The sequence below is a fragment of the Macrobrachium rosenbergii genome, chromosome 55 (assembly GCF_040412425.1).
Source record: "Macrobrachium rosenbergii isolate ZJJX-2024 chromosome 55, ASM4041242v1, whole genome shotgun sequence".
NCBI classification, from domain to species: domain Eukaryota; kingdom Metazoa; phylum Arthropoda; class Malacostraca; order Decapoda; family Palaemonidae; genus Macrobrachium; species Macrobrachium rosenbergii.
This window is the reverse complement of record NC_089795.1, coordinates 18,633,136-18,660,982: the sequence shown is the minus strand read 5'-3', so window position 1 is coordinate 18,660,982 and position 27,847 is coordinate 18,633,136. Positions and strand designations below refer to the sequence as shown.

Here is a 27,847-nt window from a genome sequence, read left to right as displayed (position 1 = left end):
TGGCATTCTGTAAAAATCACTGGTATTAGTGGTTTTGTGGTGGCTCAGTCTTTTTATATTTATACTCCTAGTTAGGCTCCTTTATTACTTTGTTTATCCAAAGTTAATCTTAAACTTCCCATTTAATCTCTGCCAAGATACTTTATGTATATATATTTGTGCACGATCATCTAATGCCTGATAAACGTTCGTTAACACAGACCACCTTCACCTTCCTTCATTTGTGTAATGTCATATGTTTTATTAGAGGTACAAACGTTTCCCTTATTACAGGATTCTCTTCAGTTCCTAGTTCTGCTCTTTGAAAGTCTTTTTCCGCTACATTTTAGTTTCCGTATGTATTGTTTGTTGTGTATATCAGTTTTGTATTGCAAATTTCTTCAACATTTGTCGTTTGAAGGCATCAATTACAAGTCTTAGAACGTTGTAATCGTGCTCATACTGTCACGTTTTGATACTGAAATGCTTTGTGGAAAGTGGTTTTGTGCCTGAATTGTTCTTATTTTTAATGCAGTTTACTTTATACGGGGAAATAAGAAGGTTCGAAAGATACGTGGAGTACCCATGTTCAAAACTGATACGGTGAGGGATGAGAAGAACAAAAGTAGTAAATGGCATTCTAATTGGGGGTCACTAGTTTTGGGCGGAGAGAGCGTTGCTGAACAGCTCGATGTGCCCTGTCTCCCGCAGCTTTGGGAAATTTTTAGTTGTTTGTAAAAGACAAGTGAGATGGCTATTTGTCTGTCCGTCCGCACTTTTTCCGTCCGCCCTCAGATCTTAAAAACTACTAAGGGTAGAGGGCTGCAAATTGGTATATTGATCACCCACCCTCCAATCATCAAATATACCAAATTGCAGCCCTCTAGCCTCATTAGTTTTTTTTTTTATTTAAGGTTAAAGTTAGCCATGATCGCGTGTCTGGCACCGCAACAACACAGAACAACACTGCCGGCTTAGAGTTTTATGGGCCGTGGCAGAGGGTTTCATAAAGCATTATACGCTGTACAGAAAGCTCCATTGTGCCAAAGAAACTTCAGCGAATTTTTACTTGTTTATAATAGTGGACAATTCCCATGAAACACTCTTATATTCAAGAGTAGATAGAAAATGATGACAAAGACCTTGTTCATTCTAGGTCCGTTTTCCTGTATATGCATCGTGGAAAAATTCGCGCATTGAAATATTTCTCATGGTGTGCATTACCTGCAGTAACTGTATTGAAAGTCGAATTCATACTAGTCAGCAGTTGTAGATTTCCAATATGATTATCCATTTCGGATGTTTCAGTGAATGGAAGTAACTTAGAATTTTCGAATCTTTCCTAGATAGTGACCCCCACGGGTTTTAACCCGGTATGTATCCACCTTTGCGGCGTGTTTAGTACAAGTCCGTAGGGGCGATTACCGTAAAAACATAAACAGAAGACTGTAAATATCATAAAGATAATGACTCCCAATAAATATTAGTCCATAACGACCCCCGAAAACCCTTGGGGGTCACTATCTAGGAAAGATCCGAATTTTCATGTATCAATTTTTCTGCATTGTTCGAAAGTAAGTGCAGTGTACGTCATAAATCATAGTTTAAACATGGCGCATGTCAGGGTGAAGTGAACAAAGCATCCGGATGACAGGTAGCCTACCAGTGACGAGTTCCCACAGGTATGCAGAGAGCAGAATTAATCCTGGCACAGGGGCCTGTAAATGCATAGCTCGCTGCCTCATTGAAAACAGCACTACTAACGGAAATGTCATAGGTCACGACGATTATGTGTAAGACTTAATGTCTATCGGGATGTTAATCGGGAGAAAAACTGTTGCATGTCTTCGGTGAATTCTGTTATTTTTTCTCAAGCAAGCAGTATTTTGTATTGTCTTTGTTGGTAAGAGTAGAGAACACGGAAAAGTGGGGCAAGAATAAACCTCTCAAGGCGCCCCTCATCGAATGAAGTGGAAGCGAGGGGTTCGTCCCCCCAAAAACACGAGGTTTCTTAAAGCCACGGGTGAAATCAAGGCATGAGTTGGTGGAGGGGAACACTAGGCGGTAGGCTTGGCCAACAGAGCATTTAAATGTTAAGCACCAGCGGAAAATGCTTCATTAATATCAATTGCTAGTGTTAGACTTTAAACACTACAAATTTAGTTGGAACACACACATAGTAATAAGCAGTGATTTCAGACACCGTGGACGTGATGTGAATGTCCGATTTAAGTTTCAAATCCTCGCGTCATATGCATTGCACAGTCGATTGAAAACAAGGATTCGATGGTAGGCGTCAGTTTTGACCATTTATGCTTAAGTTGGATGCATGAATGTTATGCTCTTTATAGCATCTTGTTCCTGATATTAGATGTCGTTTCAGAGCTTCTTGATATTGTTGTTTAGGAAATATAACCTCGCTTAGAATTATACGATTTCGGTAAAGGAGATGTTATTAAATTCTGGACTGCGTTTGAGAGTGTGAATCGGCATATATTGATAGTAATGGTATATACTGACGTATGTGATTTCGACAGCCATGCTTCGATGAGTTACCGAAGTTGGAGTATGGTTTCATCACGCAACTTTTCCTTGGTCGTATCTATCTATAACCCAATTAAGTTACGACTTCTGTGCTTTTAGAATTTGCTAATATCGCCCAATATATTAGTTCAGAAGATGACGATGAGATAAGTTTCTCATAAGGTTTCAGGTCGTCCAGCTTCATTTTCTAACGTATAATCTACCATACGCTATGACTGCCCCACTTGACCATACCAGGACTTATGTTTTTATTTTCTTCTTTTGCTTATTCCAGTGGCCATCCCGTAATCAGAACTCTTTCATTTCATCATATACTGTAAACACCAATAGCAGTCGCATTCCTGTAAGCTCATTACAATATTTGATTTTTTTTATTTTACCGATTCATATTCTATAATTTTAAGTTTTATTCATAATAATACGTTCTCAATCTTGCATGTGTAGGCTCCTGTCTGAGAATAACCAGTGTCACAAGCCTGCAGTTTTCTCTCCTTTTTGAGTATCACTGATCCACAAGTATCAAGTATTGTTGATTGGGGAGCAGAATGAACACAGCTGAATATAGGTTACTTAGTCACTTGGTTCCAGTTAGGAGAAATGAGGCTACTACTAGCAGGAGTTGTATGGTATTTTGGATGCCAGCATCGTGTTAATATGGTGTCAGGAGCAGTCGACATTGTAGGAAGAAGCATTATAGCTTTTATATGATATATAATAAAACGTTATACATTATACATACCTTGCTGTACGTACATTATAGAAAACAGTGAAATAGCTAGTCGTGGCCTTAGGCAGGGAGTGTTAAATGTTATATGGCTACTTTGAATACATTTTAAAATATTTCCAAAGCTCTCGTTCAGACGTTAATGGTGGTAATAAATGGCTTTGTCTTGAGACAAAGGGAATGATGGCGATTTTAAGACCGACAGCTCAACTACTATACAGTATTACCTCATCGGTTGATGGTCAGGTTTTCCTCTCACTTACTGCTATGATTTACAGTATTGGCGAGTCTCATTTAATTTACAAATTAATTTTACTAAGTTTATAAGAATTCTCTCTCTCTCTCTCTCTCTCTCTCTCTCTCTCTCTCTCTCTCTCTCTCTCTCTCTCTCTTCATATATAAATGTATGTATATATAATTTATTTATATATACATGTACATGGGCTATATATTTCTGTATATATATATATATATATATATATATATATATATATATATATATATATATATATATATATATATATATAATTGACCAGTTAAAATACAAACGTGACAGTGACTTTTTGTCTTTTCTTTTATGTAGCCACCAGCTAATTGTTCAAAACGTGCTCTATGATTTAGAGTAATGAAGAATCTCGTTTATTTTTACATACTCATTTCACTAAGTTTATGAAAATTCATTCTCTCTCTCTCTCTCTCTCTCTACTACATTCATACGTACATTTATATATATATATAAATATATATATATATATATATATATATATATATATATATATATATATATATGTATATAATTGACCAGTTAAAATACGAATGTGACAGTAACCTTTTTCTTTTTTTCTGTGTAGCCACAGCTAATTGTTGTGTGAGTGTGTATGAAGTGTGATGGTGAGCGTCACCTTTTATGGTTACGTCAAGACGAACGTGAAGGGGTTTAAATGCAACTGTATGATTGTATAGAAATGAATCCATTAAACGAGACACCTCTCCATATCGTACCTAGTGCATATCAAGATGAGCTTGCTTTGAACATCTGTAAGGGCACTGGTACCAGCAGACTGCACACCATTGCCACAGATAAATTATAGTATTCTGTTACGCTTACTCTCTTGTGGAAATTGAAAGAGAACAGGATGCGCGATTCCGTTTAGTTTCAAGTCCTCACGAGAGCATATGGGAACTTTAGGCCTATAGGCTATGTGATTAAACATTTTAGTTCGCCTAGGCCTAAATGATATAGTGTTATTAGTTAAGTTCCCATGCTCAGGAGTACGAGTCCGCACCGGCATAAGGCTGGCTTAATGTAGACCGGGGTGTGTTTGTTTGTGTATGTGAGAGAGAGAGAGAGAGAGAGAGAGAGAGAGAGAGAGAGAGAGAGAGAGAGACCCACCCTTACGTTTCATTTCCCCCTTCATGACGAGGAAGTTGTCGTGAGATGGGTAGGTTGTTGCCTCTGGCTTAAATCCAGTTTTTTTATTCATTCATTCATTCATTCACTATTCTCGAAGGATATTAAGACGATCTTTGATTAGCAATGGTTGTTTTATTGTCATATTTTTATTCCCTATTTGGTAGCTAGGCTCAAGGTTTCTTTAAAGACGCTCGATACATTTTCATCATAGAAATTCGAAACTTATTCCATTCATGGTCAGTCATCCTCGAATGACCCGTTTCAGAGGTTGTTTTAGAGTCGATTATTGTTAGAGTGGAATGTGTCTCACGGCGAGCCATGGCATTTATTAAAGAAGCATGGGAGTTCGTCCTAAGGAAAATGTGATAGAAATGTAACGGTAAACTAGAGACTTCACTTTTTTTTTCATTACATTGGTCTATACTGTATATCTATACTATTCTTACTGTTGTTAATTCATGCCATTATTGCTAAACGCCTTCAGCTGTTGTAAAGTAAGTGTACTTTGCTAGCATCTTGGGCTTCAATTTTATAAAGTGTAGTGTAAGTATGTAGTGTAAGTACAATAGCCTAGATGATAGGAGTTTTTTCTAATGTAAGATTGGCCAATTCAATCAAAACGAATAATCTAACGTTATAGAAACCAAGTTCTTAAGCGAAGCAAATGTGGTTAGTAGTACAGTAACACACACACACACATATATATATATATATATATATATATATATATATATATATATATATATATATATATATATATATATATATATATATATATATATATATATATATACATATATATATTGTGTATGATAATGTGTATAATTATATATCTATTTGTCAGGGTATAGAAAAATTATAGTAGTTCTATTTCGCTTGATAGCAAGAGTTCGTGTAGCCTACACTCGCTGTATTTACGTTCACGGATGTTGCATACATATGCATAGTATTATTTGGAAGTTTGTAAGGGGTCTCGAATGCATTCTAAAATTCATTGGTTTTATATAAATTCTGTTCCTCTTGCCTAAACTATGTAGTTGTGTTTGTTCGTAAGTTCCAGATAAGTTTTGACACTGAAATGATAAATGCCGGACATCTTTTTTAAACAGTTAGGACTCCTTTGCAGGCCGTCGCTATGCACCTCTCAGTTTCAGGGCCAAGCAGACAGGGAACCTTTTAAGCCGCTTTGTGGATCTTCAGGGGGTAGATAGTATGACGGCTATGAGGCAGTGACCTGGTCTTCGCATATGGAAGAATGTGGCACCACCCCGGGCGGTTAACCAGACAGATGAAGAGGCTGTGGGCGTGTTTTGCTGTGGACGACAGGCCACTGACCCTGTTTTGTACGTGGTTTTCGTTTCGTGAGGCAGTGTTGTCAGGTTGATTCATTTCTATGAATCAAAATCTGTCGCCCAATCTGGTCATTGGATAGTTATTTTCCGGGGACAATGTGTCGTTAATGAGCATAGCGCCTTTGGTGGTAATTTTTTGTTTGTTGCACTTATGTGACGGTGTTTTATGTGGTTTGTCTGTTTGTGTGTGTGTGTGTGGTTTTTTTTTACGTGTGACTTTGGAACCTGGGAATTTTGCCTCTCTTCTAAGTGTTTTGTATTCGTTTATGTACTTGTCAGCGGATTACACAAAAAGATACAGAGTAGAAGATGAAATTTTTCCGTATGTAGAGAAAGGGGCCATTTTAAATAGGATTTGTTTTTTCCATTGAGAAAGTTTGGAAGTTTCTTAATATTCAGCATGTGGGGAAAGTCTGACAGGAGCTAAAGATAGTCAATTTATTTTTGGTGAGGATCTACTTCGAAATCAGAAATCTGATGCCGATTTAAGTTTGGCCAGTGGTCAGGGGCTAATCCGTTCGATTTTATCGTCTTTCTCTGTATCTAAGGAAATGAACTGTTGTGCTTAGGTAAGGAGCAGTGATGTCGGTTTTGATGACATATTTTTTGTGATATCAGTATTATGCTCGAACAAGTTCAAAGCACTTTAATTATATTGAGAGAAAATAGAGTGCCGCTCGGCTAATGAGTTTATTCTTGATCAGTGCTTGCATTTAATTATGGAACCTCATCTTTAACAGGTTTGCGGTTTATGAATAGACTTTGCTGAATTTTTTTTAGTACATCCTATTCTGAAAATGAAATGGGTACTTGGAAATTCGGCTTGTTTTTATTATGTTGCTAAGTATATTCTATAGAAAGGTTCAACGTCGCCAGATAGGCATTCAGTTGGTCATTCGTAAAGGGTTCCCTAAAGGGGTCCCCTCAAAAACCTCAAATTTTCCCCGTCGTCACACTTCACAACATTCCCCACGAAGTAACGGGGTCTCCATTCTAAATTCTAAATATTTTCGCTGATGATGGAAGGGTCGGTCAAGAGCTTGGCGACTTGATGGGGGCGATCTTGACCTTGATGGCACGATCCTAACCTTTATGGGGCGAGGGTTTAAGAGCCTAACCAATTGTAGTGCAACCGAAGTGGAAACTGGTTTCGAGCTCTCGAATATGGACTGGGACCCGCCCACAAGGTTGCTGTAGCAACGGGATAGGCTGCTGGTCAGTTCCCGTGTGCTGGAAACTGACAGACAAACGAAAAGGAATGAATTGTTAACATTGAAATGCAGCTCAGTAGGTATTGCGAAAATTTCGGTGCCTGGGTCAACATCAGTTTCTACAGTTTGTCTATTTTTTCTGAAGTTTGTATTTTATTGGACAAAATTGTAGCCTACATGTTTTGTTACGTCTTATTTTGTAGACTTTTCCTCTTTACGAAGTTGTAATGCTTCCTTCCTTAAGATTATTATTATTATTATTATTATTATTATTATTATTATTATTATTATTATTATTAATTGTTAATCATTGTACTCCCGTGTACACATCTTACAATAATATCCTCTTTCTGAACGGGCCTGTTGTTTCTCTTAAATACAGCATTCGTTACTTTTAACGTAATTATGTGCTCCAAAGAAGCCGGAACTCCTTTAGGCCTAAGCCATCAGGTCGTTATGAAAGGGATGGGGCATTCATTGTGTTGTGCAAAATTTTCCATATTGGCTGTTTTGCAGTATACGATGCGAGAGGCGTGAAGAAGGAAGGAAAGTAGGTTGCAGGTTATGTTCTTTCTTCCATCTGACCTTTAACCCTCCCTAACAATTGTTTCATAGTTTAACTGCGAGGTTTTCCTCCTGTTACACCTTTCAAACTTTCTTACTGTCAGTATCCCTTTGAGCGCTGAATGACCTCATAGGTCCCAGCGATTGGAATTGGGCCTAAATTCTATATTCTGTTCTGTTCTAAAAGAGAGACGTGAACTCACAACGTGTAACAAACTTACAAACGAATTAGATCTGTGAATTTCCGGGGCTCTTCCTGATCTGTAGTTTGGGAGAGAAACTTCACTCACCAAAATTACTGACAACTAGAAGGGTAAATATATATATATATATATATATATATATATATATATATATATATATATATATATATATATATATATATATATTATTTATTTATTTATTTATTTATTTATTTATTTATTTATTTATTTATTTATTTATTTACCTTTCCAGATTTCAGTAATTTTGGTGAGTGAAGTTTCTAGGCCTATGGCTTTGTCTGACCCAGTTGTGTTGACTTGCGTGTAGAATCGTCATTTCAGAGGCAATACAGTATTAGTGCTAACATAATGTGTCCACTTCGTTCCCGCCCTGCCTATGATTTGAATTGAAGTCCTCACGATATTAAAGCAGCGTTTGAAATAATTTTTTACGATCCATATATATATATATATATATATATATATATATATATATATATATATATATATATATATATATACATACTCATATGTATGGATATATATGTATATATATATGCATATGTATATATAATATATATATATATAATATACATATAGGCTATATACACATTAGAATTGAGTACAATTCGTAGACTTGTACAATAATTCAACTAAAATATAAAACACAAGCGGACACTAGAAGAATCCAATAATCAAAGGCCGTCTCAGTTGTGAAACTCCCCAGTAATTTATCTTTTTCGTAACCTATACAGGACACATATAGGTAAACATTTATAAGAACAGCCAACTTGAGATTCAGTTTTCAGCAAATATGTTGTTGAGGAAACATCAAAGGTAACACCATGATGTTTTAACTAGACGTATTAGAATGAACATATGATGCTTTTGCCACATATTTAGTTATTGTACCAGCTATGTAAGAACCAGAATGAATAACCCTTGATTTAGCCTATACCAAGTTTATGTCCTTTGGGAGGAGGAGTACATAGACCAGTGGTTCTCAGCCTTTTTTGGCCCATGCACCCTTTCACCATATGTCAGACTGTCATCCCCCTTTCCAAAAATTGTCTGACTCAAAAGGTGCACTCCAGATAATATGCATATAATACTAAAAATCATTGGCCACAATTCCCCCCCCTGAAACTGAAATTCCCCCCTGGTAAAGAACCACTGATATAGACACTCTCCGCAACTCCCCTTACGAAATGCGGAACCCGTAAGAGACGGAGTACTACATCAACATATCTCTTACGGAGCAGAATGTAAATTGATACTTTAAAAGTGCCTTTGAAAGCAAAGAACTTATCTTACTGAATGAATACTCTATCATTTCACAAAGGCTGCTCTCCAGAAATCTTCAACAAAATTTTTCAGGTTCCCCTCCGCGAAGGGCAGACTGCAACTCTAGAAGTAAGGCACCATCTCTCTCCTCACTTATGGTGTCAGTTTACTCTCTCATCCCTACCTCTTCCATGGTCGCCTGAAGAGAAGACTCCAGTCACATTCACGCTAATAGTGATGTAGTTTTAAATAACATTTCACGTAATGTGAATTTCTGTTTATGTTGACGTCTGCATTATATTTATATATATAATATATATATATATATATATATATATATATATATATATATATATATATATATATATATATATATATATGCATATATTTATATATATATATATATATATATATATATATATATGTGTGTGTATGTATATATATATCTTCTGCCTGTATATTTAGCCAAAGTGAATTGACGAACGATATCCTTATATCGTGTTCCATATGCAGTGCAGTAAGAGATATGGTTTCCCATCTTTTCAGGGTTTTTTGTTTTGTTTTTGGTTGTGGTGAATGGAGTTGTGGGAATTGTAAGTGTAGTCTTTATCTCAGAGTGCATTAACCTGGCATATCTCGACTTAAAAGTGTTAATTTATCTTGGTTCTTACTTATCGGCTGAAACTATTGAGTGAATGACGGCTGTACTGTATAGTAATGTTCATTCTGATATGTCTAGTCAGAATATTGGGAATATCAAAAGAGGGAAGTGGAATTAATCTTAGCAAATTTTGTCATTTCCTGGTATTATTGTGCCAAACTCTGTCTTACCCATATGATCTTGAAACCAGTAAATGTGTGTTCTTTCGCTAATCCCTAGTCTTCTTGACAATGCAAACACCACCCATTTCCTTTCATATACCGTAGACACATTCACTCTGTTTTTCCTGTTAACTTGCACATTGCCCTTTCACTCTCACCAAGTGCCACAAAATCCTGGTTTCTTTCATTTAACAAATCTGTTATCGTATATCTCTTCTCGACACCACATCTGTCGCACATTAAAAGAAATAGGTCATTATTTCATTTTTTTTTTTAGATTTTTCAATAGCATTATAAGGCATTGGGCTGCAGACTCTTACGCACTCGCCCAGTTGGTGATTTTCACACTATGCATAGCAGTGAGTATGCCATTACATATCTCTTTGGAATCCTGGAGGAGTAAAAAAAAAAAAAAGATATTGCCTTGGGCATTATTGGGAATTTCCTCCCACCCAGGTGTTGACAAAGCCTATGCTCTCCTTTACCTTAAGGTACATTATATCTTTACGGCAAACTATTGGCACTTCGTGTACAAGTAGTACAGGTTGTACTGATTACTGCCACTACAGTATCTGTGCTTAGTGAGTAGTAGACATGGTGTATGTGGTTCTGGCTGGTCCCCACCAGTGGGGTCACAACCAGCACTATTCTACATTGGGATACAGTCCATCAGATCCAGATTGTATAGCTTGCTGCTACCGGAGTAGCAATCTAATGTAGTTGAAATTATATAAATTATATATATATATATATATATATATATATATATATATATATATATATATATAAATAATATATATATATATATATATATATATATATATATATATATATATAAATAATATATATATATATATATATATATATATATATATATATATATATATATAAATAATATATATATATATATATATATATATATATATATATATATATATATATATATATATATATATATATATATATATACAGTATATACACACATATATGTGTGTGTGTATGTAGTGTGTGTACGGGACCTATATTTATACGTAGATATTACGTTTAGCATTGCATTAATTTTGTCGAAGACGTCGACTTGATCTTATGCCATAAAAAATGCCACGACAACTTAGTAAGTAAAAATAGCGTCCGAGTGAAGGCGTTAGCTCGTAATTTGATATTGAAACCACATCAAGGTTGTATAAGTTCTTTCTTATTCTCTCGCTTTTGGTCTACTAGTTTTTTAAAGTTGTTACGTCAAGCATTAACCTTGCTTTAACACTGAGTCACTGTGAAGAATGTTGACTTACTTAGTTTTGTTTCTGCAATAGTTAACATTTTTAAAAATTATTTTTCATTCTCGGTTGATGTCTAGCCCGTAACCATATGGCCAAACCACAACGTCATATCATTGCATATGCTGTGGCCGGCTTCGAGTTAGTTACGTAAATTGTATGAGTTAGAATAACATTCAGTAATTCAAAACTGACAAAACAATAAACAAACAGTATAACATTAGGAGGTGGGGGACATGAACCCGTAGAGTATATAGTGCTTCTCAGAATAAGTCCAACTGTGGCAGTCAGCATCCGAACATAATACAGCTGTTTAATGTATCATCACAGAACAATTAGAGCATGTTTTGATTTGGGCACTTTTCACACGCTAGAATCATGCATCTAAATTCGTTCACTTATGAAAATGAGAAAAATGTAGTTCTAAAATATGAAAGGTATCAAACATGGCGATGTTCACAGTAACGCTTACTTCCAATGTTATTCCTCATTTTGTATTTATTCTGTGAAGCATGATGTGCGTCTGTCTGGGTATGATTATTAGTATTATGACAATGTGATGTTAGTTAGCATTTGTCGAGTAAGCATGGAAACGCGAACGTCGTGTCCATAAGGAGGTTCTCTGTTATTTACCAATGTTTACCCAACGTCTAAAGAATGCTGGGTTTATTTTTTAGAATATTTTGTTATTCACCTCGACAGTTTTATTCCATCTCATCGACTGTGGCAGACTATACAATTTGAGGGGAAAATTTGCCAACAGCTTTTCTCACATACGCTCGCCAGTTCCCCACTACAATTTTCAGTCTCCAGTGACCATCCCCAAATATCTTAATTTGTTTAAGGATATTTGCAGCAAGTTAAGTACTGATATGGACAAGTTGAGTTATTTCAAGTTGACTACCCCGGGAGAAAATTTACCCAAAGTGTGTTTAAGGTTTACTTATGAACTGTTCAAGAGAGACACTTAATCCTTTAGAAGCAGCAGAGGTACAGACGAAGTTTTACGTTTTTGCTAAATGAAGATAGCCACGTGTTGACGCGCGCTTTTGCTGTGGGTTAGTGCCGTCAGTGCATCTCATGTGGTGCACTGTAGGCATTACTAAAGGTTCTTTGCAGCGTCCCTTCGGCCCCTAGCTGCAGCCTCTTTCACACTCTTTACTGTACCTACGTTCATATTCTCTTTCTTCCATCTTACTTAACACCCTCTTCCAACAGTTGATTTATAGTGCAACTGCGAGGCTTTCCCCCTTTTACACCTCTAAGACATTTTTACTGTCAATTTCCGTTTCAGCGCTGAATGACCTCATAGGTCCCAGTTCTTGGCCTTTAACCTACATTCTGTATTCTATTCTATTCTTTTCTGTTCTATTCTATAAGTTTTTACGTTAGTCGTGGAATGGCCAGATAGCCAAGCGACCAGCTAGCAGTTTGCAATAATGCTTCTTCTGTCCTATACCTTATAATGTTTCTTTTTTTATCTTTCCTAATACAGGGAAAAGGAATTTTAGCAATGCATACTAGTTTACAAAAGGTCTTAAAATTATAAGGCAGAAATTTGGTTAAGAAAATTTAATTCATGGTGAATTATAGTTTTCTTTTGGCTTTGCCGGCCTCCGAAGATGCCGGTAGAGGTCACGGTGGATCTTCCGGTAGTCTTCGTTTTCGGCCATGGTCGAAGGCATGGGGCAAGACCAAAAGAGGATAGATGGAGCTCCAATCGTGCTGGTTAAGACTGCTGATCTGTGGGGTCCAAGGCCAATGATTTCTTTCTGCTGTATCTGAAAGAAAGAACTAACTTTTTTAAGGATCCATGTGGTCACACTCACCATTCACCACTGGAACTCCTAGCAAGGGGGGAGGTGAAGAAATCTAAATGGAGAAGTGTAGAAAAATTACAAGAATGACGAAATTTCTCAAAATCATCTTTGAATTGATGATCCTTGACTCAGCCACGTATTCACTCGTTTTCTCTCTCGCTCATCATGATTTTCTGAAATCCAGATTTTTTTTTTAACATCCCAATTCATGCCTATTTCTCAAGAGCTTACTTAACTTAACATTTGCTGAAATTCTTATTAATAGTAAACTAACTAATTTGTTGGTCTCATTGGTAATTGCTACAAGTATTCTTTGTTACTGTCTTTGTTACAGAGTTACATGTAACAGTTGGAATATGTGACATCTTAACATAAGTCGTTGCAGTTTATTCATCCACAGTTCAGATCTTGTAGGTTGGAAATTTAATACTAACTTGTAATCGCGTCTAGTTATCGAACCCTTTGAAGACTGATTTTGGTTGCAGGGAGTGTCTCACCTTTCATATTTTTTTTTTAGCCCACGCGAGATCATCAGTCACGAATTTATATGTCCCTGTGTGGCATGACCAAACACTCACTTCTTAATAAATCCTTCACTCGTCAAGAATGTATTTACTCGTGTTGTGTTTCCCTTCCTCTTCCGGATTCTTATTACAGTCCCCTTATTTTACTGCTCCTGCAACCTTCCCCTGCGCAACCAACTGTTGACCTGAATTCTTTTGTGCTTGATTTTCCTAGATGATATTATTCCTTTTATTTCCGTTGAGGTGTGGAGAAATACAATAGGCCCATTTCTTTTTTCGAAATTTACATGGACGCTATGGCTTGATCATACCTCCACGTGGAGTAATCAGACAGGAGGTAGATTGTGACTGGAATCTCGTTTTACTTTATAACTTGTAAAGTTTCTAACTTCCACTAAATCATTCCAGAGTTAAACTTTGCAGGAAAAAAGAAGTTTTTTGAAAATGAATATAATAGTCTAATCATATCCATTTAATAAGACACACTCCTTTAATTGTGGCTCTCCTTATCTTTTCCCTTGGTAAAGACATCCTCTTTGTTGTATTTTTTTTTATAAATAACCTTGAAGGTAAATTGCCATTCCTTTGCCAAGTATGAATTCTGTGTACGGCATTTGTAGAATACTTTATTTTTGTTGTAAATCCGAGAAATGCTTTTCTTCGAGGCCACATTGCTTCTTGGGTTCATAATGGCTTTCTTGATGAATCTACCGTTGTATTTTTGTACTTTGCAGCCATTCTTACCGCTCTCTGGACTTTTGTATTTATCAGTTGTCTTGGAAGAATGGCGTTATTAAACCTGTCTTTTTATAAAGTGTGAACGCTATAACCTTTCTTATTACTATGAAGTCTAATTTAGCCAAAGTTCTGGAAAAGTATTCAAAGTATTTTCATTCGAAATCTCTTGGGATGACCGATTTCTTACTTGATCATCGCTTCGGGTTCTGAAGGGGTCAGTCAACTGTGCTTAACCTGTTGTTGGTATTTAGACACTTGTCAGAATTCTTGAGATTGTCCGTTCAATCTTATTCCTGTTATAGTTGAAGATGCTACGTCACACTTTTTTATGACTGAAGGGGCTCAGGTCAGTTCCTTTCAGTACTCTTCATCATGAACCTCTTTTAGACTCTCGGCTTTTTTTTCATATTTGTTATATATATATATATATATATATATATATATATATATATATATATATATATATATATATATATATATATATATATATATATATATATATATATATATATATATATATATATATACACACACACATACATACATATATATATGCATATGCATATAATTTTAATAACATTAATGCTTTTTAACTTCTCGAATTCTTTACATTTTTTGGATACGCTTATTATTCAAAGTTTTAGACCCAAATGCAAGAATATGAATTTAATTCTGATGTCCGTAGCAGGATTCGAACCCATACCGAGTGTATCAGAAAGCGGTCGCGTTTCCGACATGACTGAGAGAAGGATTAAACGTCTATTGACCCTCATACATAATACGGTATATCTGTCGAATTCAGATACATATATTAGAGCCCTTTTGGCTATGATGGTGAGGCTGGGTCTATTCCAGCTATAATACACGCATCTGAATTCAACAGGATTTGTATGTTTAAGGGGTAATTAATTTTTATCCTCGTGGTCAGGTCGGCAACGTAACCTCGTTCTGATAATCTAGATGGAGATTCGACTCTTTCTACGGACATTAGAATTACTCCATATTCTTGCAATTGGACCTAAAACTTTGTAGTAACTAGCGTATCCAAACAGCGTGAAGAATGCGAGAATTCAAGCAGGCGTTGTGGCTGTCACAATTATATAAGTATCTGGTAAAAGTGACCAGTGATATATATATATATATATATATATATATATATATATATATATATATATATAATATATATATATATATATATATATATATATATATATATATATATATATATATATATATATATATATATATATATATATATATATATGTAGTGTATATATACACTGTATACACACATGCATAATATATATATATATATATATATATATATATATATATATATATATATATATATATATATATAGTGTGCGTGTGTGTGTATTGCACATGCGCTAATGGGTTTCATTTCGGAAATCGTACGCGAAAGATGAGTTGCTGGACGTTTAGCAACAGTAGTCATATCTTCATTTCCACCTTTTTATTCTCACGAAGCGTTTGGGGTTCTACTCTGAACCCATCGCGAGTTTGACATATTTATTTACATAGTTTTAACATCTAGTCGAAATTAATTTTAAATCGGTACAAAGGCGAAAGGCAGAAAAACCGAGTGCCACAACGTTGGAAGTGAAAACTAGTACCATATATATAATTAATAACATGCCAGAATGACCAAAACCAAAAAATAATTTAGAAAGTATACGATAATTGTGGTAACGCTACATAGTAAGGGAAATTGAAAAGTTCATTACGTAAAATATGCACATTGGTTATAAGAAACCTTATAATTTAACCGATTTCAAGGGAACGCTCAGGCTATCATCGTTTAAAGTTGGCCTTAAGAACTTGATAAGGGGACTTTTGCAATACTGATCTCGGATAAATAATTTCGTATATATATATATATATATATTTATATATATATACATAGAATATATATATATATATATATATATATATATATATATATATATATATATATATATATATATATATATATTTGTATGTTTTTGTTCTTGTCTGTGTGTATGTGCGTGTCTGTACATGCATACATACATACATACGTCAGTCTTACCCGTTTCCCTCAGTTCTAGGAGTTGGTCATACCAGAGACTTTCACGTGTCTTAATTTTTTGAAAAGCCATTTTTCAGATCAGTATTTCAGGTGCTCATGGACATGTGATTGACTAAAATGGGGATCATTTCTATTCTGGCTTATACACCCACTACAGCAGTAACACTAGTTCTTACTGGTTTGATATTATCCGTTTTATTTACTGGCGTGTAACCTTTGGAAGCGTGTTTGTGTGTATAGTAGAATGCCAAATAAACTGTAAGGCTGTAAGTAAATAGTGAACTGAATACAAACATGAAAGAATCTTAGGCAACTGCTCCAAAGGAGACAGAGTGAGATTGTCAGGAACTTTAGACAAGCGCATGCTGTGAAGTGAGGTAAAGGAGGAAAGCTTGACCTAAGAAAGCCCAGGCCAAGAGGCTTCTTATGAAGTATTCCCCGCTACGAGAGCTCTTCTCCAGAGTCGAGACTAACCTCTCTCAAGTCCACCGCTTTCATTAGGGAGAGGAAACGAAGGAAATAGGGAGCCAAACGTGATGAAAATAAAAAATAGCCGTTAAAAACTTTTATGACGTAATGTCTTAAACTCGACCATAAAAAAAAATCGTGTGAACGGAGGTCAGAATGATTAAAAATAAAAAAAAACTGCTCTAACATACAGTTTTGTTAACACATCAGTGTGTTCAGCACAGAATAAATCAACTTAAAAGTTAAACATAAAAATTACTAGGTTAAGTATTTGTAGAGATATGCCACAAGTTTCCTAGGTGTTTGAGAGGAGAGTCATTGAAGCTATGGCTTAAAATACAGATTTACAGTGTAAGAAGGAAAGTTGTGTTTATGTATTTGTGTGTGTGTGTGTGTGTGTTGCGGCAGGTATAGAAACCCATAGATAAATTATCTCCAGCGCACAAAACTGCATTAAGAATGATTTCGGAAGTTTTGTGTTGTATTATATATTATTTTTACTAATATATATATATATATATATATATATATATATATATATATATATATATATATATATATATATATTATATATATATATATATATATATTATATATATATATATATATACATATATATATTATATAATATATATATAATATATATATTATATATGTATGTATGTTCAGTATGTATATTTAAAAATCACAGTAGATGCACGTGACTTCATTGTATAAGCGAATCCCACAGGAAAATGACAGGCAGAAGTTCAGTACCCAGAGCGCTTTCATGTTAATTAACGCATCGTCTGGGCATTCGCTTAATACATATATATATATATATATATATATATATATATATATATATATATATATATATATATATATATATATATAAAATTCCCATCAGGTTAATCCCTAGTCGGGCCGCCTTTTCAATAAGCCTCCTGCAGCTGTTTCTGTCTTGAATGGTTTATTTCAGAATAGGTTTTTGCCGATTTTTTTTTTTTTTTTTTTTTACCTACCTTACTACATTCCAACCCTGCTAATTTATCCGTAGTTGTGGGTGGCACTGAGTTGAGCTTGTTTGCCCCTCCTCCGCAGTGGATAGGAATTATATACATTATATATATGTGTACATATAAATATATATATATATATATATATATATATATATATATATATATATATATATATATATATCTATATCTATATATTTATATGTATATATACATGCATATGTATATATATGTGTGTGTGTGTTCCTGCACGCTCAAGAGTTTGCTTAATAGAATGCAATATAGATCGAGAGATGGGAATCGTAATAAAGTAAGAAAAACTGAAGTTATGAGTACGGAGTATGCAGAGAGGGATAAAAAATATTTGATAAAATCCCTCAAACATTCATGAACAATGGTAACCAGTTCAGGTTCTCGTTGGTTGGAAGTAATAGTGGCAGGCTGCATATGATTTGGAAATCAAATCGATTGAAATGGTACCCGAAAGTTCAATTTGCATGTATTGCTATACGGACCGGAATCATAATACGACAGTGGAACTCTTTCGGAAAGATTTGTCAGGATGGAGTTAGATATGTCACTGTCATACGGGAGATTGGGAATTCCACATGTAGATGAGATCGTGATGAAAGTAGATGGTCTGGACATGTCCTTGGCACGTCCCCTGGGAAAGTATCGCCGCCTGATGTCTGCTGGGTTCCTGTGGCCACCAGAAGAGTGGATGACTCAGGCTTATGGATGAAAACTATGTGAAGCAAGGCAGGAGCTGAGGGGATATTTGTGGAAAATAAAAATGCACAGGAAAGACATGAGTAGCTAAATTTCACAGAAGCCTTTGCATGACAGCGTTGGAGCCAATCATTTTGCATCATAGCGTTGGAGGCAATAATTATATATATCCCTGTAGGGGGTTGGTGCCATCAGTGCACCCCACACAGTGCACTGTAGGTAATACTTAAGGTTCTTTGCAGCATTCCTTCGGCCCCTAGCTGCAGCCCCATTCATGCTTTGTACTGTACCTCCACTCACATTCTCTCTTCTGTCTTTTTCCACCCTCTTCTAACAGTTGTTTCATAGTGCACCTGCGAGGTTTTCCTCTTGTTACACCTTTGTAACCTCTTACTCTCAGTTCTCCTTTCAGCGGTGAATGACCTCATAGGCTTAAATTCTATATTCTGTTCTATAAAAAATATATATGTAATATATATATATATATATATATATATATATATATATATATATATATATATATATATATATATATATATATATGAAAGAAGAGAGAGAGAGAGAAATAATGAACACTGGGGTACGTGTTTCACAAAAATAAATTAACGACTCATATAGGGGACGAACCTCTGTTTCCGGAGTGACAGGCCAGGGCAATACCAACTCAACTACAAAGGTCATTGGCAGTTTAGACAGTATATACTTCCTTGCCCTGTCACTCAGGAGACCGAGGTTCGTTCCTGGTGCTGAAATCATATATATTCTATAAATCATATATATATATATATATATATATATATATATATATATATATATATATATATAAAATGTATATATATATATATAATGATGAAGTTAAAATGTTGTTTAATATCAAATGCTACTTCGTAATATCAAATTAAGCTTAATTCGTGAATATCCCTGATGGGGAATTATCCCAAAGGGGAATTTATAAGTGATAATTCCCCATCGGGGATGTTCCCGAAGTAGCGTGAATTTGATATTAAACAACATTTGTAGCTTCATGATTGTATATAAGTCACGGTGTGATAAAATTTCATATATATATATATATATATATATATATATATATTATATATAAAAAACAATATCTGTATATATATATATATATATATATATATATATATATATATATATATATATATATATATATATATATATATATATACACGTTGTGTGTGTGTGTAATTGTAATAGCCACTGTTGATTGTGCTCAGGTAATTTATTTAGCTCAACTAAGCACGAAGCATAATCTACGCGGCGGCTATGTTCATGTGTCATTGTATCCTAAAGTTATTTATTTTGAACCAACACATGCACGCACAACGACTGGGGTTGTTTAATACCTTTTATGATACTATAACAGAAAATGACTTTATGGTAAACTTATCTAATATATAAAGGAAGAAAATCTACGTGTCCGCGAATCCACGTTTGAGGAGACTACAATAGAAAACTGTTTGATGGTAAACTTACCTAATATATAAACGATGAGCAGCAATGTTTTCGAGTGCCCAAGGCATTAAGAAATCATCGGCATCCGATACATTTCGTTTTTGGTATAATGATTAAGCGTTTGTAATGTCATTCAGTGTGTTCGCGGAGTCTTAAGTGGCAATAACAACAAAATCTGAATGAATAATGACAGCTAAAGAACTTGGTGCATGCGCCAGAGATGTAAACTCGTGTATGCCGTTCCACTCCGCCTTCAGTACCCATATATTTTTTTGTTATCGTAGACACACAAACATACAGAGACTCTCGAAGAGCTTTACGGTGCACTTGTATTAACTGTCAAGTCCACACTGTCATGACACTCGAAAGATAAAAAATTTCAAATTGGATCTAGAAAGACTAGATATCTTACTTCTCAATATCAAGTGGGACCGTATTGTACAGTTTGGTTGCTGCAAATTTTTAAGTTCGAAATCCAGCGTTCGAATTGCACCTTGGCTCAGATAACTCAGTTCCATCTGCTGCTGGTCTTTTGTTAATACACGTCATTGGTTGTATGTAGTAGGCTACGTACTCCAAATCTGTTACATGGTTTTGCAATCCCATAAGTCGTGACAAAGTTTTCTAGAGACGAGGGCCAATGTGTATTGGCCGTAGTGCAGTGACTCATTCAAGTTTGTGTTTTGATGAGCCTTTTATAGGAAAAATATGTTAAATATAATAGTTTCAATAGGCAGCAAGTACAACTCAAAATTACAGGGTCAGTCTTATTCCGATAAATGACACCGCTTATAAATCTTGCAGCTATATTTAGTGTATGTGGCAGTTTCTTAAGTTACATCATAGGCAAATTTTAGTAGAGCGAGTTGTAGACCACTTTATTTATTGTCAAATAGTGATTTTCTTAACAGAACAATCAAGATATTTTATAGCAGAAGCATTGTTTCTAAGATGGTACCAGGTTTTCCTTGCGGTGTTTTTTATGAGCACTGAGAGGTAAATTACGATCCAGTGGCACGCCTCGGGTTACTACGATAAATTGAAACAAATGACAGTAGTCCCCCTTTTTTATTTTTGACTAGACAGGTGAAAACATATATGCCGTAAATTTTCTATACTATTTCCCACTTATGATCATTTTAGTATAGCCTTGAATCTCTGCTAATGATAAAATTTAATAAGTAAGTTGGGTTTCGATTTAATATCCGAAGTAATAATTTTTGAGTTAGTATTTGCTTACGTGGTAAATGATACAATACATTGTTTTTAATTTTTTCCGCGTCATTGCTCCATCACAGAGCAGTAAAAGAGAATTGTTTCTTTATATTTCTGAGTCCACTTTAGATAGAAAAATATCCAGTGTGCGAGAGAAAGGTTTGCTTTTGGTTGTAGGTCATACGTATTTCATTAGTGAATTTCTTATTGTCAGGTAAGTATTTTTCCTCAACTTACTGTCTATAAAATATATTCTTACAAATGCTTGCATGCTCTAGTATTTTATTTCTCTTTTGAATGGTGGATAGGAGAACCTTATTATTCAGCTTTAGTGTGGTTCATCATTTTTCTGTAATCCATTTACAAATAAATTTAGACTTATTCCAGAAAAAAATTCCAAGGTAGCTAGGGCAAATTATTGGTGGACATTATGTGAACTCCATTTCGCTGATGTAAGTTTTACGTTGGGCATAGATATGTATGTGTAATGTGGAAATACTGTCGCTGATTTCATAATGTTAGATTTGAGGATTTTATTTAGGTTGCATGAGTTACAATTTAAGTTTTGTGGGTATATTCACAGTTTAATGAATGAATTTGTGTTATTCTGATGTTTCTTTGTGAATTTGTAACAGTAACACCACCCTGGCAACCCAGTCTAGAAAGCCGGACACTCTGCCTCCAGAGCCTGACAGTTCGGCCAAGAAAGAAACAGAGAAAGCAAAGGAGTTACAGAAGTCAAAGACAAGTGCCTCAAGTCTCAGCAAAAGCAAGAATGGTGCAAGTGAACGGCGTTCTGGCCGCGGAGGACTCTCATCTGGGGCAGGTGGTAGACGTCCCAGTCTTATTGCTGTTCCAATTAAGAGAACATTATTAGCGAAAACCATTGCCACAGCAGGACTTAAATCCCCTTTAGGACGAAGGAAATCTGGCAACTGGGGGAGCATCATGAAAGGGGTTACAGTGTTAAAATCCAGTAATAGGCGGAGGAGTAGTGCTGCTATAAGTATAGCAAACAGTGGTAAATTACCCGTCCTGTCACAAAGTGCAGCAAGAAAAGCAGGTGTATCTGTTCTTAAAGCTCCACCAAAGCTGAGTAAGCTCACTCCATCTCAAAAAGCCAGTGGCAGCAGTTGTGGCACTACAGCACAGTTAAGTAAAGGGTCAAGTCCCAGGAGCAGCATTGATAAAACTCACAGAACTGACCCACATTTAAAAACTAATCTACAGAGCAGTGTCAAAAGTTCATCAGGCAAGTCTTCTTTAAGCAGTAATGATAATTCCCCATCAAAAATATTAGATACAGACGCTGCTAAGAACACTGGTTCTGTAAAGAGCGCATACAAACAGGATTCTAGCAAGGTCAGCAGTGTCACACTTCCTAATAAAATTAAGACTTTTGTTGCCACCATCTCTTCATCTTCAACCACAGTTTCAAATTATGGTGAAAGCACAAAAACCAGCTCATCAGTTGGAAGAAATTCTTCTGTTCAGACAAAGTCTTTTGGGGACACTAAACGCCCTGTTAGCATTGGGGGTTTTGAACGTCAGAAAACATCAGTTGAACCCATGAGTGTAAATCGAAATCCAAAAAGAGAGAAAACATCATTAGATATTCGTTCTGCCCGTGATCGAAAATCGTGGGATGTTAATAAACAGTCCAGTTCGGTTGGAAAGAAACCTACTGGAGAAACTGGACATAATGAGCGGCAGTTGCGACCACACAACAGATCCGGGAGTGGTGTGCAGACACCAAATAAGCATTTGTCAAGAGAAAATAGTGTAGTTAGTAAAAGATCTTTTGAAAGTGGAGTTACTCTGAGAGACCCTCTCGGAGGCTCCTCCAGGAGATTACAGGAGCGTCCTAAAAGTAGTGACGTTGGAAAATCAATAAATAATAGCTCTGTCAAAAGGTCGAACGCCAATACTAATAGATTATCTAGGGAGTACAGCAATTTGAGCAACAGATCTTCAGACAGCAGCATTCCTTCAAAAATTCCAAATCCCACACTCAATAGATTGTCAAGGGAATACAGCACTTTAAGCAGCAAGTCATCGGATAGTGGCACATCCGTAAAACTTAAGAATCCTACTGTCAATAGACTGTCCAGAGAATACAGTACTTTGAGTAATAAGTCTTCAGATGGTGGTACCAAAGGAAATAAACCAAATCGATTATCAAGAGAAAGCAGTAGTCTAAGTAGTCATTCTAGTATAGACAACACTTCAGCAAAGTCCCAGAAAACAGTAAAATCTCCCAGGACAAGCGCTGTATCACCAAGCAGTCTTTCAAGGGAAAATAGTAATTTGGGCGGAGCATCAAGATTCCAAAATCGAACATCCCCAAGATCATCAGGAACCATCACTACTCCCATTAGAATATCCCCTGGTAAGCCTCCTGCAAGCAGCAATGCTGTAGGACCAACTTCCCCTCGTAAAACACCAGCAAGTAGTAGCCCCATTGGTAGAAGTTTAAGCCCAACCCAAAGGTCGGTCCGGAGCAGCATCAGTTCCAGCAAGATACTGTCCCCAAAACCCTTCGTCAGGGTTGAGACCAGAACCTCGGTGGTACGTGTGGAAGTGACGACAACGAAGAGCTCCAGTGACAGGGGTAATGCAGCTATAGTAATTTTATATGAACAGCATGTTGTGTTCGTGTGATAACTGCCTTTCGTATCGAAGGAATGGCCTTCAGAGTGAGCTTTTGAAGTCTTGCCCCTATCCTGAAGTTGTCTGTACTTGACTTCATTTACTCGGAAGTAGTCTCCCAAACAATTGTACATAAGTTGTCATTCGTTTAGATGGCATGCTTATTCCATGAGAAATTGACATTGCTGTATTCATGTGTTTGTGTATAATAAACAAAGTTTCTTTTTTGTGCATCCATAAATAGAGTTGTATGCTTTGTTCCTGTGCTTTAATAGGCCTTCTGGTGTCAAAGTTGGATGTACAAAGTATTGGAGATTTGATGAAATAATGACGTTGAAGTTTCTCCTGATCTTTATAAAGGTAATTTAATGAATGGATGATTCTGTGTTAACTGGTTTTGTCTGAGATATATACTGGTGTTGTACTTTGCTGAATACGTTTTATGTCTTGATGCTGAACTGTAAAGTAATATCTTGCATTAGCATAGTATTATGATATATATATATATATATATATATATATATATATATATATATATATATATATATATATATATATATGTATAAATATATATGTATATATATATATATATATATATATATATATATATATATATATATATATATATATATATATATATAAATATATATAGATATATACATAAAATTATTTAATGAGTTCTTCATGTGCATTAAAAATTGACTTTGATAAGGAGCGTTCCAAGGATTGCATGATAGAGCAATTTTCTATGGACATTACTAGAACCTAGCGCTTTTTATGTTTCGAAGCATATCAGCATTCTTTTCATGCATCAGTACGTGAAATGTGTATTTGCGGTAAATTTAGCAATGTATTGCATGTTTACGAACATTAATATCCATTATTGCTTTCATTTTGTGTTGTTTTATTAGCTGATTTTAGCAAAAAACTGCCCTTGCTTATTGAGCATGTTATTCTTATAGAACGAAAATGGTTCGTCAGACTGTTGTTTTAGCGACCCATTTTCAGTCAGCAAGTGTTTACAGCATGGGGCATGACAATGATACTTGTAGTAGCATTTGATCCCCAAGTAGTGCGCTTGGTGTGTACTTTCCTAGTAGAATATTTAGGTCACTCAGAGATTCAGAATGTAACAAATTAGGAAGTAAATCTTTTAACGTATTAGTAAATAAAATAAAGTTCTCCTAAAAATGTAATAGAGCAAGTCAAGTTTGCATTAATTAATCACAATCCCCAGAAAATAAGTATTCTTGATAGGCTGATGATAGAGTAGGCTAAGTACTGTTCACTTCTCTTACTGTCATCATTTTTGCTCTGACCTTCTGATCAGTACTTTTTTGTGGAAGGTCTCTGATATTTTGTTTGCATATTTTTTTCGCTTCATTTTGTTACAAGATTGGTTGTGAGTATGCAAAACTATTTGATTTGATACTCCTGAGTCTGTATATTGCGATTGTTTGCTTGAATAAAAAAAAATTGTTTTCATGTTTTAAAACAGTACTTCTGAAGATTTTCGTCTAGTCCGCTTCCATTATTTCTTATGTTATTTTCTTATTTATTTCAACATTCTGTAGGCTGTACTTAGGATCGTTTACCACTCAGGGAACCAGAATTTCTTATAATTCAATTAATCCAGCTTCATTATGTATCCAGGTACTAAGACACGCTCTGGAGAGTTCCTGTCAGCGTCGCAGCCAAGCTCTTCAGATCTCCCGCCACGCAGACGCAATATTGATTTAAACCTCTCTGCCAACCGCTCTGTAAGTCTTCCTATCGTGGGCACTGTTCACTGTGAACACTTTTTGTTAGTTATGATTCTCTTGTTTGTACAGTATCAGTATATAGATATTAAATGTAGATAGTTTTATCACGTAAAGATTCTGTTAATGTTTGAATTTGGATGATTTGTATCTTTTCTATATGTTTTGTTTTGAGTTTTTGTCATGGCATAATTTAATTCTATCATTTACTTAATTTTGTGTGAGATTAATAGTTATTTTAAATTGCAAAGATTTATATTAATACGCGAAGAGAAAAGTTTTGATTATGAAGATCGGCAACCTATATTTCAGGCGTTTGCCAGAATGGCCGGCAGAGGGCCAGAGGGGCCTTACCACCCCTCTATGACGTCACAGTCAAATGACAACAAACCTGGAAGGGTAGTGCCTGACCACAGCTCCTACCTGGACATTGAGGGGAATATCCGGCCTGGGTTTAAAAGGTCTAGTGTGAGGGAAGGTCATGAGACGAAAAGGGGTGTGAGGGGGACGGACAACGAGTGTTACAGAGAGTGCAGTGATGGCGAAGGGGAGTATGATGACTTAGACAGTGAGGGAAATTTCAAGTACAATGATTTTCATTACTGGCGGAGAGATTTGCCGAATGTGTCCAAGGAAATAAAGCACGTCCTCCGACGTGGAGGGCGCTCTCCAGATGGGCGTGCGAACAAAGGCACAGGCAACAGAAACACTGCTTTTCGTAACAGCAGACAGATCGATTTGAACAAGAGCGACAGAAGGCCAAAAAGAGAGCAGCTCCACACAGAAGGAGAGGAGGACGAAGAGGAGAAACGATATCGCCAGCAGCCGTTGCATTCGGTGGGGCCTTCCACCCCTCGCCGAAACAAATCATTCCCTCGCCCTCGTGTCACCACGCCCTTCAAAGCTCGTGGCCACGATCCCAGGTTAACTCCTTACATCGTCTTTGACGACCTGGGCGAATCTTGCACAGACGATGTTTCTGTCAATGACTCGCTTTTTAGGGACAGGGACGATGACGATGATTGCTTCTACGATGACGACAGTGACGAAGAGAACCGTCTCTTAAGGAGGCGTCGCGTCAAGTCTGGTTCTATATCCGTCAGTGATTATTCAAGGTAAGTGAGATCTTTGAGGTGAAGACGGCCTCAGACTTGCCTTTTTTTTTCGATTCATGTTATTTCATACTTTGACTGAAACAACTGCTGCCCGTACTGGGCAATCTTAATGTAGGTCAACTTTTTTTTTTTTGGCGTGAAAGTGAATTATTTCTACCTTAGTGTCATGTTTCTACACACACACACACACACACACACACACACACACACACACACACACACACACACACATATATATATATATATATATATATATATATGTATATGTATGTATAAATATGTATATATCTATATATTTATATGTATGTATATATAAATAAGTATATATTATATATATAATATATACATATATATATATATATATATATATATATATATATATATATATATATATATATATATATATATATATATATATATATATATATATATATGTATTTGTATATGTAAATGTATTGAGGATTTAGGCCAGCATAATTGCATCAACTCCACGAGTTTCTGTGGCCCTTTTTGCTATTTTAAATTGGGTTTCTGTGGTGGAGTGTTTGTTACTTCTTTTTTTAAGAGGGAAAATTGGTTCTTGAAAAATGCTGGGAAGTTATTTCTTTGCAAAATAATTTTACAGCTAGCTACAAGAGACTGCTTGATAACTGTTATAACATTGAATGTAATATTCATATTTTGCCGATTTCATGTTTGTCGTCGAACTGCCTGTAAAATCCATGCAGCCTAAGTATAATGACAGCAACACCAAGAGCTAAGAGCTATACGCTGTTCAAAAGCCATCCGAAATTTTGCGTGTGTGAATCTTGCGATAATGAGAGTGTGCCAGCAGTAGTCGTGCTTGGAAAGAAGACTATTGATTGCGAAAGGGAGGGGTCTTTCGGCGAGTGTACTTTGCATGATCGAAGTC

At 35.7% G+C, this 27,847-nt stretch overlaps 2 protein-coding genes across 4 annotated transcripts in view; both read left to right on the top strand.

The window, feature by feature from the left end:
- The window catches only part of LOC136835758 (micronuclear linker histone polyprotein-like), a 51,450-nt gene extending 27,379 nt beyond the window's left edge, over window positions 1-24,071 (top strand). The window contains exon 2 of the mRNA XM_067099617.1: window positions 22,046-24,071. Coding sequence (XP_066955718.1) covers window positions 22,046-24,071 — 2,026 coding nt within the window. The remainder of the gene's footprint in view (window positions 1-22,045) is intronic.
- Window positions 1-27,847, top strand: part of LOC136835648 (formin-2-like) — a 344,992-nt gene that overhangs the window by 28,267 nt on the left and 288,878 nt on the right. For all 3 annotated transcript variants that reach the window (XR_010852223.1, XR_010852224.1, XR_010852222.1), the window contains exons 2-3: window positions 25,713-25,819; window positions 26,132-26,934. The gene's annotated coding sequence lies outside the window, so the exon portion shown is untranslated. The remainder of the gene's footprint in view (window positions 1-25,712; window positions 25,820-26,131; window positions 26,935-27,847) is intronic.